The sequence below is a fragment of the Ranitomeya variabilis genome, chromosome 3 (genome assembly GCF_051348905.1).
Source record: "Ranitomeya variabilis isolate aRanVar5 chromosome 3, aRanVar5.hap1, whole genome shotgun sequence".
Classification (NCBI taxonomy): Eukaryota; Metazoa; Chordata; class Amphibia; order Anura; family Dendrobatidae; genus Ranitomeya; species Ranitomeya variabilis.
Window position 1 is genome coordinate 730,425,203 of NC_135234.1, and position 18,933 is coordinate 730,444,135.

Sequence of the window (18,933 nt, forward strand, 5' to 3'; positions counted from 1 at the left end):
TTTCTTCTTAAATCCGGTCCGGCCTGCCTGGGACAGGCGCAGTCTTCATTGTCCCTGCATCTGACCTATGACGGACAATGAAGACTGCGCCTGTCCCAGGCAGGCACGCACAGCGCAGGCGCAGGATTTAAGAAGAAACAGCACGAAGGGGGCGGCGACCACATCCCCAGAAGAGAAGAGTGACGGTAGTTGGGCGCTTCACAGAGGAGGCTTCGGACCGCCTCCAGGTCTGCAGACAGGTAGTTAGGGCAAATTTTAAAACGCTTTATTGAGGGAATAACGAAATCAAAAACTAAAAGAGCCACCTTGTTAGACTGCAGCATTACTGCTGCACAAGGTGGCTCTTTTGGTTTATAACGGCTGGAGGGGGTGACAGTGGCCCTTTAAGTTGTCGCACTGGAGAACGCACCGTTTAGACCAGCAGGGCAACCAATTTGGTGGGCTGAACCATCAACCATAAGGAGCATGCTGCCTCCCGGCAATATAGTGCTGCACTACAAAAACACTATTTTGAGACAAGATAAGATGTTAATATACCACCCCAATTATAAAAAAAAAAGAAAGTTGGGATGCTAAAAAGAGAGCATGCAATGATTTGGAAATCTCTATTTTATTCCCAGCAGAACATAGATCACAGATCAGAAGGTGAACGTTGGCCATTTTTCCATTTCTTCTGTAAAAATTAACTCATTCACAAGTTGATAGCAGGAACAAATCGCAAAAAAGTTGTGTCTGGGCTAAGTCCACCATTGTGCAGCGTCTCCTCTTGTTTTTACAGCTGTCGGTAAACATCTGTGAAGTGAGGACACAATCACTGGAGTTTTGGGAAAGGAATGTCCCATTCTTGTGTGATATCGGATTCTCGCTGCTCTACAGTTCGGGATCTTTGCCGGGTTTTTGCTTTCATAACGTGCCAAATGATTTCTATTGATGAAAGGTCCGGACTGCAGGCGGCCGTTCATCAATCAAACTCATCTTTCACGGAGCTGTGCTGCTGTGATGGATGCAGTATGTGGTTTACCATGGTCCTGCTGAAATATACAAGGTCTTCCCTTGTGCTCATGGAATTCTTCAGAATCTCTGACTCTTTGGATGATATAATGTACTGTACATGGTGGAATATTCAAAGTGTTCGCAGTTTTATGTTGAAAAACATTTTTCTGAGATTATCCTACAATTTTTAGACACAGTTGTTTACAGGTTGTTGAACCTCTGACCATATTTTCTTCTGAGAGACTCTGCCTCTAACATGCTCTTTTTTAAAACAGTCATGAGACTTAGTTAAAAATTGACTCTTCAGTTGTTTTTAATTAGTACTACTTACTGTTTTCAGTGTTTTCCTTAACCCTGTTCCAACTTTTTTTGTGTTGCTGCTATTTTCTAAATTAATTTTTACAAAATAAATGGAAAAATGTCTAATGTTCAACTTCTGATCTTTGTTCTTTTGTGATGAAAATTTATATAGGATATAATAAGATATTTCCAAATTCTTGCATTCTCGTTTTCTTTACATTTTACGCGGATACCCAACTTTTTCTGGAAAAGGGTTCATAAGGTGAATAGGGGTCCGACTCTCTTACCCCTTACCCATCAGCTGTTTGATGTAGCGTCTCTGCCTCATTTTACAGACTAATATAAATGAATGCAAGTAAGCTGTAATACCAGGCACAGCCAAGCCTCATCATAAAAGGGTTGTGGTTCTCTCTGGAGCTCCAGGGACACTAATCCGCTGATTTGTGGGGATGTTGAAAGTCTGACCCCTACTGATGTAGTATTGAAGAACCACCCTATGATACAAGTCTGAATGAATCTGTATTTGCAGAGGTGTAACATTGCCATGTGCATGGGGATTAATACCTGTAATGAAAGAGAGGTAGCTATTCTACATGATACCTCAATTTACTCTAACACCTTACTCTGTCTCATATCTGCAGGATCCCCAAGGTTAAAATGCTCTGAGCTTTTACTTCATATGACCGACACTGTGAAAGACCCCACAAAATGCGCTGCATATGGAGCGGATTACAGCAGTATCCTGCTGAAAGATATTCTGACGGTGCGGAAATACTGGTGTGAGATTACACCCCAGCAGTGGGCAGGTATGCTGTTATTAACGGAATAAGTGAATATAGATAGTTAACAAAATTAAAGTAGCACTCGGATTACTTTTTTTCTTTTTCCTAAACCTGTGGATGTACTGCGTGTGTTAATATACTCACTTATCACCTCCATCTTTAGTATCCATAGGTCTTCTGCTCCTCTTCTCAGTGACGTCACCGGTCTGCAGACTCACACTGCTCTCTGCCTGACCCAGAAGTGACTTTTATAATGTAAGCCTATGGAGCGTCAGAACGAGGATTCGTAGTCTTACATGGTAAAAGAGACTTTCGGTTCACGCATAGAGTGACCTGGATTGTCTGAATTACCATCATGTGAATGAGAAGAGAAGCAGAGCGGCGCTGGATATTGGAGAAGACAGTGGAATGTGAGTATATTAACACAATGATAGTGGAGTACATATACACAGGTATAGGAACCAAAAAAAAAATAATGGGAGTTCTTCTTTAAAGATGATGTCCACTACTTAAGAATTGATGACCTATCCTTACAATAGGTCATCAATGTCTCATCCGTTGGGGTCCAATTTCCTGCATCCCCGAATATCAGCTGTTATCAGTGGTGGCGAAGGCCAGAAATACTCGCTTGCGGAGCTGGCAGTCTTCTGGTAGTGGCCGAGGCAGGGTAATACAAATCCTCCTATTCAAATCAATTTGAGGCAGATGTGCAGTACCCTGTGGCAGTCACTAACAGAAGATGAGCTGCTCCACAAGTGATCATTTTTGGCCAGTGGCCACCGACACCGTTAACAGATGATAGGCGGAGGTGCTGGGTGTTGGACCCTGAGCAATCAGATATTGATGACCTATCATAAGGATAGGTCATCAGTAGGGTTGAGCGACCTTTAGTTTTTTAGGGTCGAGTCAGGTTTTGTGAAACCCGACTGTCTTAAAAGCCGAGTCGAGTGAAATCGGCCGACCACCGTGAAAAGTCGGGTTTCGGCCGAAACACGAAACCCAATGAGGGAATTTAATTTTTTTTTTTTTTCTCTCTCTCTCTCTCTCTCTCTCTCTCTCTCTCTCTTTCTTTCTTTCTTTCTCTCTCTCTCTCTCTCTCTCACAGAAAATTTCATATTGCACATTCCAAATCCCTACTGCGTACAAGCGATAACATGACGATAGGCGTTCACTCCCCTAAGACCTATGTCATCACTCTGCCCACGCTCATTCATTGGCTGAAAAAATGGCGCTAAACGCGTCATACGAAACGCGACTTTGGCGCCAAGATCGCGTACCGCATGGCCGACCCCACACAGGGATCGGGTCGGGTTTCATGAGACGCCGACTTTGCCAAAAGTCGGCGACTTATGAAAATGCACGACCCGTTTCGCTCAACCCTAGTCATCAGTGCTAAAATAGTTGCTTCGAATTTTTACAAAATGTCTTTTGGATTTTTTTTTCCTCCCCAAGAAATGTAAAATGTGTAGCGATAGTATTGCTGAAATCAAAGAATAGACTTCCTCCCATTACTTCCATTTCTTTGTAGTTCACTAAACTGAGCTGTTTTTCTTATGGTAGGTTTAACGGGGTTTTCCAAGTTTGGAAAAAAATGGCTAAAAGTGGGAAACTCCATAAGAGAATAATGAAAATGCCTGAAGTTTACCTCCCGCTGTGGAGTGAAGCCTCTCTGTTTTACCTATTATACTGCAGCGATAACATGTCCTCCTTCCCCTGTCAATCACTGGCCTCAGTAGTCCTGTGGCATCACTGCTGAGATAAGTGAGTGGTCACATGGGTAGATCGGCATGTTGTCATTTCTGCTTTAGAATAAACAAAGGTGGAAATTTTAGATTTCTGTTGGAAAAAGCTTTGAAAAGTTGCTTTGTTTTTGTGCAAATGTAATTTTTACCCCAGCTCTGAGACAGTGAGCGGAGCAGGGACAAGGGAAGGCCGTGGTGTCTCCCGCTCGTCAAATTCATGATGAGCGGCGGCATTTGCTGCTCCACAAATCTTAATCAATCTGCGTTGTGCGTGCCAAAAAATGGTTGCAATAAAAATGACGTCTCATCACGCAAAGAACAAGCCTTCGTAAACTTGATTGATGGAAAAATAAAAATGTTTGTCCTGGCGAGAATATTTAGCGACAGAAACCAGAAATGTTTTTCTTTTTTTGCAAGCTGCTTCTGTTTTTATTTCCACTTGATTTCCTGTTATTTTTCACTTCAGAACGGGCTCAATTAAACCAAAACCCCCCAAAACATGGTGTAATTGCATTTTTTTTTCATTTCCAATTTCTGGTACTTGATATATGAAAATTCAACTATTTTTTTTCAACTCGTTCTTTGAAAAACAAATCCTATAGCTATGTCAACGGACAATGAAAAAAAAGAGGAAGAGGAGAAGATTAAAAACAAAAGTGCAGAAAAATTAAAAATCTTTTGGCCTTCTGATAAGTCTGCGGTCACTCTATGGGTCACTCTGTGACTATAGACTTCTACTTCCGAATCCCTACAGTGCGTGGCCTAAACACTGTCAGGATTCTCCGGTATTGCCGTTGAGAGCAGGCGGTCTCTTGACCACAAGTATTTGATTTGCATGCATGCGGTCACGTGCCATGACATCCACGCCCTCTCTCAATTCTCATGTATTGAGATAAGATCCCAGCATCGGCCATACAGGTGGGTCCTGCACCGCACGCTGTAAGGATCCAGAAGTCTGCAGTCACATAGAACCAGGTCGTCTTTGGTGCACAACAGAACCTATAACTGCTTGGATCTTGGAAAATCAATCTGACTGTGCAGATGGTTATTTTTTGGCAAAATGGCTATTTCACTCGACTCTCCAATAATCATGCACACGTCACTCTGCCAATCACGCAGGTTTACATGGATGAGCCGAACATCCCTCACACCAGCTTATATCCTGCAATGCATAAGGAAAGATTAGACATGCTTAAAGTCATCATGCACAATCATTTTTTTTCCTGAGATGTTGCTATGGAGTGAGAATTGGAAGGCCCCCATATACATAAGCTTGTTAGCCAATTTCACCAACTAGCTGGCCATCTTAAAGATTTGGTTATTGAACTCGTGAAATACTTGTTGTAGTGCAGTGATTTATTTCTCATGCACTTTTACTTTTACATTGCAGAGTTATTGAGTATATACTTCAACCTGTACTTGAAACCAAACTGTGCAATAAACCGTCTACTGGCGGCTCGTATAATCCAGACGCTTACCAGGGGCTGCTGCCTCCAGACCGAGGTGACGCACTCCAAGTTCTTCAGCTTCTTTTCTGCCGTGATGCATCGGCTCAGGTGACTGCCTTTTTTCTAATATCTATCTTTGCAGAGTTCTAGTTCATGATCATCCTGCTTTTCTTGCTAGTTTTCCGGCAACTTTAGGGGTCAGAGAGGTTTAACCACCGCTGAATTTTGGACCCTTATACACGTTTGTAGGCTGTTGGCCAAACAATGCTTCAGCCGATTGTTCAACCAACAGCCATCTCGGCTAGCTCTCTTTATGAGAAAACATGTCCACACACCTATGCCAGCGGCTTATCTCAGAGAGAGCAAAGTAATCGACAATCCAACATCAGACATGGCTGATCAACATCTTCCCCAACAATCAGTTGGCCGGTGTCTCCATACACATTAGCGTATTGGACGAACCCATCAATATCTGAGGGTGTAGTCAATATTAATCTTTGAAGACCTTCATTAAAGTTTGTTGGAGGAGATCGCCTACAAACTTTCACATCATTCATTACTTCCACAGACCTTACAAAGGACCAGGGAACATTCATTGCTTGTGGAGGAAAGGCGATTCCGGCAGCTAAACAGGAAAGGGTTCTTTACAGTTAGAGCAGTCAGACTGTGGTATGTCCGACCAAAAGCGGTAGTAAAGGCAGACACTATAACAACGTTTATAGAAGGGATAGAAGCTTTTCTCGCAACAAATGGCCTTGTGGGTTATAATTAGCGACAGAGAATTTAAGTGTGGGCGGGTCTTTGTCTTTCTAGAGGAAGTGTGGGTGGGTCTTTGTCACTACAGTAAATATAGGCTGGTCTTCGTAGCTCTACAGGAAGTGTGGGCGCGTCTTCATCACTCTACAGGAAGTATGGGCGGGTCTTTGTCACTATACAGGAAGTGTGGGCGGGTCTTCATCACTCTACAGGAAGTATGGGCGGGTCTTTGTCACTATACAGGAAGTGTGGGCGGGTCTTTGTCACTATACAGGAAGTTGAGACAGGTATTTGTCACTCTGCAAGAAGTGTGGGTGGGTCTATGAAGCTGTACAGGTAGTGGGGGTGGATTTTTGTCCCCACAGGAAACGGGAGCTGGTCTTTGTTCCTGCTCTGCTTCATGTCAATACATGTATATAGGCATAACCGCGAGGTGGGCATTCAGTTCAGAATTGGCAGACTATTTGGACAAATAGCAGTGCGGTGCATGTCGGAAAGAGAATGAAAAGAAGTTCCAGCACCTATAGTCTTGTTAGAATGTCTATTAACTTAAATAATGCTGATTATCATCACTGTCTGAAACCGATGCAGAGCATGATGCATTGGGACAGTTCCTGGACACATTAGACTGGTATGTGCGCCACCATTTAGGTTGATACAAGTCATTCTTTATGCCATTACAATGTCTATGTTGGAGCATTTCATAGTATTTATTCTGTAACTAACTGTAAAAAACCCTTTCAATATGCTTGCCTGAATTTTGTTTCCTCCACACAATTAATCTTCCTCGGTTAGCTGAGTAGAGATTTTCTTTGGATGACATAGCAACATGAATGTCATAAGGAACAATAAACAATATAGATGCACAGCCAAAATAAATATAAAAGGGTGCTACCAATGTAAAAAAGCGAAAATATTAAATCAAGAAACAGGAAAATGGGGGCGTGGCTATGTAGCCGGAGAAGGAAGACGCACTAAAGGAAAGCTCCATAGATCCTAAACTAATCCTGCCACTTATACAGCACTTCAGCGGACGTTACCGACAGGGGCTGGAGCCCCTCATCCTGAGGAACCTTGTGAGCACTCCGGACGGCTGCTGCGGTGACCTGAGGCGGCAGGAGCTGCAGAGACTGAGACGCCAGGAGGATCCACGTGCAGTGGCGGCCATCTTCGGCGCGCGCGCTCCAGGACACAGGACGCGGCGCCACCATCTCCTGCAGAAGCCGGACTCTCCTCTCGCTGGGGCCGACGAGGACAGGATCGCGACGTGGTACCCCCCCTTGGACGGCGATTCTGGAGTTCTGGGACGCCGGTAAATGCAGTGGCCTGAAAGGGCGGCAAGATCACTGAGCTGCGGCCGCCATCTTTAAGAGCGGCGCCAGCGGTCGGGACGCGGCGCCGGCTGCATCTGGATCCGAGGGGATTCCCTGGAGTAGCGGCGGTCACCTGCACAGAGCGGAGGAGCTGTGGAACACCGGAGGAGATATAGAGCAGAGAAAGCAGGTGCCGGGTCCGGAGTGGTGGGCGGTGCCTAGGGAGACTGCAGCCATTATCGCGGCGCTCTCTCCAGCAGCGAGGAGAGAGCGGTACAGCACATTAGCGGTGCAGATCAGGGAGTAAGCTTCCAGCCTGAAATAATAGAGAGGAGGTGCGGTGTGAGCTCAGAAAGATTGGGCCCTGCACCCCCCCTGGTTAAATAACTTCCTGTCAGCGCCATAACTTTGGAGGGATTACCCCCCCCTCCCTGCTGTTCTGCCTGTGGGGGCTGTTGGCTGCTTTGGGGCACGGTGCCTGAATAAACTCTTGGCTGCTCCATCTGCACAAATCTGGCAATTCTCTACCTAACTGTCTGCCTCCTTGGGATATCTCCCTTGGTGTGGTCTGCTATTGGAGAATAAACTGGGTGAATACTTGGACATCCACACTACGATCTTCATTATTATTACTTGTTAAACTGGAGGAATCTTGGAGTACAATCTAATATTATATAGGAACAGGGATGAGAGCCTGACTCATCTATAACTATAAAGTTGGAGCACAGCTTGTTTATAATTATTTCTGAAATTAATCTGCGGATTCCTCAAGTGTATACCCGATATGCAGCAATCTAGAGGAGCGGCGGCTGCTGAAAAACTTAAAAAATTTGCTAAAGATGACCCCCACGATAATGTACGCAACCTTAGAAATAACCCTACATCCTCTCAACGTAAGGGTCGCCCCTCTGATGGTACTGGTGAAGGGGAAGAGGTGGAACTGACTCTCAAACAGGCATCGGAGCAGTTAATGCAGGCCATATCCCTCACCAGAGCCTCTCTTACAGAGAAAATAGAAGATGTGCATACTGAGGTGGGCCGCCTGCGACATGATATGCAAACTATGAGGGGGCGTATATCAGAGGTCGAAACGAGGGTATCTAATATAGAAGACACCATTACTCCTATGGAGGCCAAATTAACCAAAGCCACTGGATCTGTAAATGCTTGGAAGCAAAAAGCAGATGATTTGGAAAATAGACTACGCCGTAATAATGTTCGAATTATAGGTCTCCCGGAGCGGTCAGAGGGTCAGCAGCCTGAGCAATTCTTGGAGGACTGGCTTAGGTCCACATTGGGAGATGGATTCTCCTCAACATTTTCGGTGGAAAGAGCCCATAGAATACCAGCAAGGCCTCTCCCCCCTGGAGCTCCGCCGCGTCCTCTCCTGGCGCGTCTTCTTAATTGCAGAGACAGGGATACTATTCTTCGTCTGGCGCGACAGAAGGGCCTCATCAAATTCGATAATGCCACCATATCGATTTTTCCAGATTTTTCTGCGGATCTTCAAAAACAGCGTGCACGATTTGTGGATGTCAAGAAGCAGCTTAGAGACAAAAACATCGTCTATTCTATGCTCTACCCGGCTCGGCTCCGTATCGTCCATAAAAGTTCCTCATTATTCTTCACAGACCCAGCGGAGGCGTTTGAATGGCTGCGGTCTAATGGAGGACCAACTACGGAAGACCCCTGATTTGGGTTCCTTGTATATTGGCAATAAAATTGAGCTTTCCGTATAGGTGCGGGAAAATCAACAATACCGGACACTGAATTCAGTGAGGGTATCCCCTTTTCAACCTAACTGTGGGAGGATGGAAATACTCTCCCCAAATGTTCAAGTTTTCTTGCTTAGTTTGGTTTTATGTTTTAGTTTTGGTTGTTTATTAGGTAAAGCTGCCACTGACACTAACTCTATGCCCAGTATGATGATATTGTTGGAATACACCCGAATAATAATGATATGTATTAACTTTTCCCTTAAGAGTAAATATGGGAGCTGAACTTATATGCATGGCCTGGAATATCCGAGGCATAAAGACCCCTAGAAAGAAAATTAAAGTATTCTCACAGATAAAAAGATACCACCCCCACATTGTAGCACTAGTAGAAACACATTTAACAAGGGACACAGTTCGATGTATGCAAAAACCGTGGGTACAATGGTCCCTACATGCCTTTCACACTAGTTATTCAAGAGGAGTCTCTTTACTAATACACAAAGAGGTCAGATGGGAGGCGAAGGAGGCGAGGCGTGATCCAGAGGGTCGTTTTGTTTTTGTACATGCATTCATCGACTCACGAGAATACGTGTTGTTATGTATCTACAACCCCCCCCTGCCAATATTTCAATTCTCCGTATGGCCCTGGGCTTCTCCTTAAAGTACCCGGAAGCCAATGTTATCTGTATGGGAGACTTCAATTTGACTATGAATCAATCCATAGATAGGCTGAGATTAGATGACGCAGCGTCGGGAGACACTATACCTCAACCTCCCTCTCAACTAGCATTATTTATGGATGGTAGTGGTTGGCTGGATTTGTGGAGAATGAGTCATCCGGAGATCAAAGGGTATACTTGTCACTCATCCACTAGACAGTCATTATCTCGGATAGATTACATATTCGGGTCGAGTGGATTGGCATTATGGGTGGATAGTATTGAACATGGTAACCGGGGGATCTCGGATCACTCCCCAATTATTCTTAAACTTAAATTTGGACGTTCCGATACTAACAGTAGGTCCTGGAAATTGAACCCCTTCTGGTTAAAATTAATAGACTCTAGTGACAGGACAGTTGCTCAGTTAAATACTTTCATTCTGGTACATTCGGAGCTCCAGGACCTCGGTTTATTTTGGGACACCCTGAAGGCATATCTAAGGGGATGTCTTTCCTCCACTATCTCCTATATAAAGAGGGCAACGGCGAGGGAGGATGAGGAGATAGAACAAAAATTAAAAGATTCAGAGGCTGCTTACATAACCAATCAGTCCAGCAGTAACAGAATTGAATGGCTCACCTCCCAAAGACTTTATACCCAACACATAGATGTTAAATCAAAACGTAAACTGTTTTTCACTCGTCAATCATATTTTGAGTTAGGGAATCAGGCCAGTACACTTCTAGCCTTTTTGGTACGTCAACATAATGCCTCCAATACAATTTTGCAGATCCGGGTGTCGGATGGATCTCTAGTATCCTCTTCTGATGCAATACTTCAGGGCTTCTATGACTATTACACCTTGTTATATAAATCTAGTAGTGACTCTGATGTTGATGAGTGCCTAGATTATTTATCAGATATAACATTCCCCTCACTAAATCCATCGCAACAAGCTCTTATGGAGGCCGAATTTACTCTGGAAGAGGTGGAACAGGCTATGACTGACATGGCAACTGGAAAGGCCCCAGGACCTGATGGGTTTCCCATAGAGTTTTATAAGAAATACCGGGACAAGCTAGCCCCCATGCTGCTCAAGGTACTCAGAGGAATATGGGAGGGGGAATCTATTCCTGAAACGTTTTATGACGCTAATGTTATAGTACTTAAGAAGGAGGGGAAGGATCCTTTAGATTGTGGGTCATATAGGCCAATTTCTTTGGTAAATGTAGATTACAAAATCTTTACTAAGATTTTAGCCACTAGACTGAACAAGATCATATTAGATCTCATACACCCGGATCAAACTGGCTTCATGCCTGGGAAAAATACTTCTATAAATATCAGGAGGGTACAGTCGGTCATACAATATAGTTCTCTGGAACCGGATAACAAGTGGGCATTGGCTTCGCTAGACGCAGCCAAGGCTTTTGACTCCCTTGAATGGCCCTTTTTGATTGCATGTTTGCGGAAATATGGGTTTGGGAACAAATTTTTGAGAGGGATAGATACATTGTATGCGAGGCCCAGGGCACGTATGGTGGTGAACGGCTTAATGTCTACATCGTTTTCTTTACATAGAGGAACTCGACAGGGGTGCCCTCTTTCTCCGGTTCTATTTGCCTTGGCGATAGAGGCTCTGGCGATACGAATGAGGTCATCTGTAGATATTAAAGGGATACATATTGCTGATAGGGTAGATGTCATCGGCTTGTATGCGGATGACATGGTGGTATTTATGGATCAAACGGAAGACACGTTGCCAAAAGTAATAACGATGATTGACAGATTCAGTAAATTTTCTGGCCTTTATATAAACTGGGAAAAATCTGCTCTGATGCCTCTTTCCCATACCCCAATACCCTGCCTTGAAACCCTCTCACTGCTACCCATTGTTTCCCAGTTTAAATATCTAGGAATATATATGTCCCAGAGTAGTCACCTAGATTTACATCTTAATACGTTCCCGTTACTGGATGTGGTTAAATCCAAATTCGCCACCTGGGACAAATTACCATTATCTGTAGCTGGACGCATTAACCTTATAAAGATGATATTGCTCCCCAAATTGAGTTATTGTTTTCAGCACAGTGCAGTTATAATACCTAAATCTTTCTTCGCAACCCTAAATTCCCTTACTACATCCTTCATATGGGGAAAGGCTAGACCTAAGCTTAAATTATCCACTCTACAGAGACCTAAACAAGGGGGTGGGATGGCCCTGCCAGACTTCCATTTGTATTACCTAGCAGGCCAGGCCAAAATGTTGAATATGTGGATGCCAGGGAAAATTCTTCCTAACTCTGAACACCACATTCTGTACTCAGCCAAAGTTGATTGCCCACTGGGATTTTTGGAAATGGAGAGAACTGCGGTTCCTCATTTACTTCCCATGCTCCGACTAGCACGATCAATATGGAGACAAATTAAAAAATTAATAGGGTTTGCTGATATAGCGAATGAAATGCCATTATGGAACAATAGTTATTTCCCGATATTGCTGGGTCATCCGTCCACTGAATTCTGGATATCGTACAATGTTCTTACAGTGAGTAATTTATACCAGCAGGGGATCTTTACCTCCTTTGAGCAGTTACAAAACACTTTTAATATACCAAAATCTCAATTTTTCCGTTACCTACAACTAAGGTCAGCCTTCCAGTCACATGTGCGGAGTGCAGATACAGGTCGGGCTATCTCAGATTTACCGTTAATAGGTATTCTTAATTCGCAGGGTCCCCAGGGACTTATTTCCTCTCTATATACCTATCTCTTATCCATGAGTGAGGGATCCACCATAGATTCAATTAAAGGGAAATGGGGACGACTTCTCCCAGACACACTGGGAGAGGAATGGGATGAGGTTTTGGAATCCCCAACTAAAGTCTCCCCATCAGGTAATAATAGGATGACACAATTATACATCATATATCAATCCTATCTGACCCCGATTCGTCTCTTCAAAATGGGTCGTTTAAATTCATCAGACTGCCTGAGATGCCATTCTAGCGAGGCAGATTTCATTCACATGATATGGCAGTGTCCTATTGTCTCCCAATTCTGGAATGAGGTAACGACACTGTTGACATCACTGATTTCTATCCCTGTCCCACTTGAACCTCTGGTATGTTTATTTGGAGTATGGGAGGCTGAGACTTGGGACCGTCATATGGGAATTTTTCTCAGGGAGACTTTGTTTTTAGCACGGAAGGTGTTGGCTCTACGGTGGATGGGGGGTTCCAGCCCAACTCTTAGAGCGTGGATCGATTTGGTGAATTCCATTATTCCATATGAACGGGCATTATATCAGAATAGAGGTAATCCAGCCAAATTTGAGAAGATATGGGGAAGATGGAATTCTTCTTCCCTTACTGTTTAGATCAACATAACTTAACGATTATACAAGGAAAGGGTGTCAGATTGCATGGAATACTATTTACTTATTGGGCGGAATCTATCTGGAATTCTCTTTTGAATGGCAGCATGTTGATTCAGAGGTTTTATTAGGCGATAAGGTTGTTAAAGTTTAAACAAGATTGAACAAATGATTGTCATGCATTGCTTGTAACCTTGGCAATATCTCAAATATGGTTATGTGTAATAATATTATGTGCCTTCTGGATGTCAATGAATATAAGCAAGTGTATGTATGATTAACGCTGTAATCAATAAACGAATTTAAAAAAAAAAAAAAAAAAAGAAACAGGAAAATGCAATACAGAAACGGGTGATTACCTATAAATACAAGAATAATTATCTGGACACAATGTTACTTTTTCATGTAAACTTTGCGATATTAATTATACCAGTGCCTGCGATCTCATATATGTACGTTGATTTATTGTATGGTTTTAATTGTTTTTTACTTTGGAGTAACATTGTGTCCAATAAAAGTATTCTTGTATTTATAGGTGTGCACCTGTTTTTGTATTGCTTTTTCGGTTTCTTGATTTAATAGCATGTCATTAGGCGACACAATATAAAGTTATCATAATGATGCTTCATATGTACATAATATTTCTTCTCAGGGAGGAGAGAAATCTGTCTGGCTTGGACCAGATCTTTGCCGCTCTGAATATATTCCTCACCAAAGTGTCTTTAAATTACCGCATGAGAGTGTGTAAATTGGGGGAAGATATTTTCCCCATAGTGCTACGTGTATGGACCCAGCATAGACCCAAGGACGCCTTAAAAGAAGAAATTGTAGAGTTTTTTCGATTAATGCTACATGTTCACCATCCAAGTGGAGCCAAGACTGTAGAAGAAGGTGAGTTACATCACACTATTGCTGTTAAAAATAAATGTTGATTTTGTCTGTCTTACAGCCCTGTCGTTCAAAAGTACAACTTGTCCCTCAAAAATGCCGGAGGGGATTGCTGTAGTGGTAGAAGCAGGATCACAGTGGCAGCGTCCCTTCCTCAGGTGAAAGCTCGCGGTGGCAGGAGGTGGCGGTGGTGGTGGCAAGCAGTGCAGAGTGCATTGCTTTCCTGGTGGTCATTTTACTGAAGCTGTGGGCTGCGGTGCACATGCTGATTGGGATCTTGGCCCAACCGAGATCTAATTCTGCGCAAGCTCTGCCTCCGGCTGCCATTTGCCTGACACCCACTGCTTCAGAAAAATGGACACCTGTGCAGATTAAGTTCTCGGCTGAAAACCACCACCGGGAGAGCAATCCACTTCGCTCTGCCTCACTGCCGACAGCGGGCACCACTGTGCAACACCTCCTCCCATCCAGGGCCCACAACATAACCCCACTTCTATCACCGCCCGCTTCCTGAGGAAGGGACCATGCCTCCTGTACCCCCATCTTATAAAACATTTTTTTTCCTATTTTCCCACAATATATTACCAGTCACTCTCCTGTGTCCTCAACACTCCACCACTGTGAACTTCCGCTCACCCAATTAATTACAATTACATGCCCCCTCCCCCCATAATAATTTCTTCTTTCCCATCCCACACCCTTAATTTCATATTTTCCTGTCTTCCTCCCCCATTGTATTCATGTAACTGACACATATATGCTGGTGCAATGATGTCATTGTGGCGGCTGAGCTGATGGCACTGGCTGCTGATGTCATCTCACTGGCGCCAGCACGTCACAGAACAACTGGTTGGAGCTCCGCTGCTATTCCGTATTGCCAGCAGCGGAGCTTTTGTAGAAGAATCAGACCTTTGCTCTAACCTGTACTTGGACTCCGACCAAATGTGTATGTTGACAGACATTGCTCAATAATCTGGTTCAGGCCCGTCAGCCAGTACCTGAACATCAAGAAAACAGATCCTTCACCCCCTATAGAGACGGTGTCCTTCAAAAAGGTCAGAGGTGCTGCCAGAGGCTTCTCGAATTACAAGGAGTGTGATGATCTACTAGTCAAAGAGTGGAAGAACCTGGGAAGAGGCTTCTACAGACAGAGGTGTATGGAGATTTCCAAGAAGACCTCCTCACCATCTGTGCTGCCTCCCCTTCAGTGGACCCCCTGGTGTCCCGGTTATCCACAATCACAACTTTACTACTTTTTTATGTTGCTTCTCTTAAAAACCCTATGGATAGACACGTCAAACCCCAGGCTAAATCTGCCGACTTTAGTGAGAGGAGTTGCTGCCATCAATTTCTAAATGAGTTAACCTTTTCAAATGAAATGGAAAAATGTCCAATGTTCAACTTCTGTCCTATGTTCTGTTGAATAAAATATGACGATATAAACATTTCAAACTCATTGTTCCTCGTTTTGTTTACGTTTTACACAGTGTCCCAATATTGTAGATGAAAATTGTTCCCAAAGTTGTCCCTATCCCTTACCGGATCATTCTTCTCTTTACAGGTGCTTATGCATTTGACGGTGATAAGTGGCAGAGAAATTTGTACAACTTGTACGAGGCTCTGATGAGCGAGATCAGTCAGATTGGCAGCAGAGGGAAATATTCTTCTGGATCTCGAAACATTGCAGTCAAGGAGAACTTGGTGGAATTAATGGCAGACATTTGCCATCAGGTATTTATTTAATACCTTTCAGGTAGCAATAATTCTGCTCTGCTGTAAAATTTACCTCTTTAACAACCTATGACATATATACTCTACGTTTCAGGTCAGTTCAGGTGTATACAGCTGACACCTGCCTTTTAACAGCAGTGACTGGAGTTAGATCTGATCGCTGCTGTTTTACTTTTTAAATGTCACTGTCACTGTGGTGGGGGCGTGGTTACATAGAGCAGTTGACTAGGAGGCACGAGATATTTAGTCCTGTAGTGATAATCTCCTGCTGATAAAACACTGATTTTATTGAAACTGTAAAACACAGCCCAGTAAGAGACAAGTCACTGGATCCAGATTTTTAGCCCCTACATCATGCTGCTGTCTAGCAAAAACCTGCTGTCAGATTCCCATTAATACTTATTGAATCTCGATATTCATAATTTTCTCCTTAGCTCTTTACAGAAGACACCCGCATCTTGGAAATCACACAGGCTTCTTTTGCGGTGACTCAGAGACACTCTCTTGGAAATGGGGTACCGAGCAAGCGCAGAAGGATAGAACTGGGTTGGGAAGTAGTACGTGATAAGCTTCAAAGCTCAAAGAATGATTTTGATGTTGTTCCATGGTAAATATGATCGTAGTTCACTATTTCTCCAGTTGTTTGTAGATTCCTGTAGCCTTAAATGGAACCTTTAATGTTGTATATGCAGTCCGATCTGTAGACAGTATGGTTTAGAGAAGGCCCGTTGCCTTTAATGTGCGAGTCCAGTGGGCGGGCCTATTTGAGTCCAGTGGGCCGTCCTACTCGGTGATTGACCATTATCTCTGCATTCATAGCCATACAGGGGAGACTGTCAATCACTCAGTAGGTCCGCCCACCAGACTCGTATGATACAAACCCAAGGATTTGTCAAGGAATAAAATGCATTGTTTACTGAGACTTTAACCATAAAAATGTCCAACAATCTGATCAGCTCCTCCTGCTCTATAACATCCTGCCTCCCGATCAGAGACCAATGTCAACATGACAGGTTTCCTTTAATCAGTGCTCCTGTAGGTCTAAAGAGATTTAATTTGTGATCTGACATTTTCCTAGTGATCTTGTCCATTGCTGACATGCCATGACATACCATGGCCATGAGATTTTATAACTTCTCATTCTAAGTCCATAGACATTGTGATGGCGTCGTTATCCCCTTTTGTATAACAGCTTCTTCTCTTCTGGGAAGGCTTTTTAGAACATTTTGAAGGAGTCTGGAAATTTTGCCCTTTCCTCCAGAAGAGCATTTGTGAGGTCAGACACTGATGTTGGAGGAAAGGCCGAGCTCACAATCCCTATTCTAGACGACTCCTAAGGTATAGGATGGGGTTGAGGTCTGGGTTCTGTGCAGTCCCGTCATGTTCGACACCCAAATGCACATGTTACAAGCAACAAATGTCTTGTGCTGAAGCATTAAGATTCCCCTTTGCTGGAGATAAAATACCTTGAACCTGGCTTGGACTGCCACAGGGGAACAGGTGAATCTCCCGATGGGCCCACCACCACCCCGCACTGTACACTTGGCTCACATTTCATCATTCATTTAACAAACGACCAAGTGTATTATTATATAGAAGAAGATGTGAACTAGTGAATGAGGGTAATGTAATATTTGCATGTAGCTGGACAGTGGGCTCCCAGAGTTAATGTTACTGGTGGGCCCTTAACACTCCCCATTCTAACACTGCCTAGAACAACCCATGAAAAACAACCCTATAGTGCATCCACTCTCCACCAAGCAGTACACTGGGCACAATGCAGTCAAGCAGGTAATATCCTCCTGGAGTCACCTAACCCAGACTCGGCCATCAGACACCAGATAGAAAAACGCGATTGCTCCCTGTCCATGAGTCCATCGGTGGCGGCTTTACTCCACTCGGTCATTGACATCGTGCTTGGTGATAGAAGGCTACACGAAGCTCCCGGCGGGAGCACAGTGTTTGTGCTGCTGAGAATAGCAGAAGAAGTCTGGACTCTGCAGTTATGGGGTCAGCAGAGCTTTGGTGACTTTTCTTCCCTTTGCTCCTCAGCACTCGGTGATCCCGCTCTGTAACATTGCTGGGTCTCCACTTCGGGGCTGAGTTGCTGAGATTACTTCTGCTTCTCAATTATATCACTCACAGTTGATGATGAATATTTAGGAGGAAAAAAATGTCAAGACCTGACTTGTTACACCAGTGGCTCCTATACAGGACCGCGCTGGTATCAGTCACCTCTGCACCACCAATAAAGGCAGACGGCATGGCGGAGGCAGGATGTTATACACCAGGGGCGAAGGAGCTAGATGTTATATACCGGGGGCAATGGAACGAAATTGAAAAATTAAAGATAAAGAGGTGTGCCCCAATACTTTATGTGCATGTAGCATATTTATGATGTTCAGCTTACTATGATCGCAAGACTTTAGCTTTGATTGGGATTCTGGTTATTTCTGTTTTTGCCTTTTTTTAAATCAAGGTTACAAATCGCATCATGTCTGATAGCGCAGCATCCTATGAGCCTGCCAAGCAGCGAGGTGACGCCATTGCTCGCCGTCCTTCACCAGCTCCTGGCTGAGCAGAGGCGAGGAGAGAAAGCTGCCTTTGTGCTGAGATGTTTGAAGGAGGTTGCCATTTGCCAAAAGCAGAAGACGGATGTGACTGTCGCCGCGAAATCAGATCTACAGAAGCTTTGGACAAAAATCTGGGCACTTGCTTTACGTAGTTTAAGTTCTCCGCAGACTGAGGCTGACAGCTTTGCACTATTAGGTGTCCTCTTACAAGGAGGCCTCGTAGCGGCAGACAGAGATTTTTGGAAGATTTTCTCCGGGTCTGCTGGCAAACCATCCAGGTAATTTTATGTAATTACCGTATATACTCGAGTATAAGCCGAGATTTTCAGCCCAAATTTTTGGGCTGAAAGTGCCCCCTCGGCTTATACTCGAGTCACGGTCTGTGGCAGGGTCGGCGGGTGAGGGGGAGAGGGCGCTGAGGCATACTTACCTAGTCCCGGCGATCCTGTCGCTCCCCCTGCCCGTCCCACGGTCTCCGGGTGCAGCAGCCTCTTCCCCTGAGCGGTCACGTGGGACCGCTCATTAGAGAAATGAATAGGCTGCTCCACCTCCCATAGGGGCGGAGCCGCCTATTCATTTCTCTAATGAAGCGGTGCCGGTGACCGCTGACAGAGGAAGAGGCTGCGGCACCGAACACAGGCAGGGGGAAGG

At 44.2% G+C, this 18,933-nt stretch overlaps 1 protein-coding gene across 2 annotated transcripts in view; it reads left to right on the top strand.

Annotated features, from left to right (window-relative positions):
• ATM (ATM serine/threonine kinase) overlaps positions 1–18,933 on the top strand; it is a 171,988-nt gene that overhangs the window by 15,795 nt on the left and 137,260 nt on the right. For both annotated transcript variants that reach the window (XM_077298431.1, XM_077298432.1), the window contains exons 5-10: positions 1,935–2,099; positions 5,208–5,373; positions 13,743–13,981; positions 15,540–15,709; positions 16,144–16,316; positions 18,189–18,560. In XM_077298431.1, the coding sequence (XP_077154546.1) occupies positions 1,935–2,099; positions 5,208–5,373; positions 13,743–13,981; positions 15,540–15,709; positions 16,144–16,316; positions 18,189–18,560 (1,285 nt within the window). The remainder of the gene's footprint in view (positions 1–1,934; positions 2,100–5,207; positions 5,374–13,742; positions 13,982–15,539; positions 15,710–16,143; positions 16,317–18,188; positions 18,561–18,933) is intronic.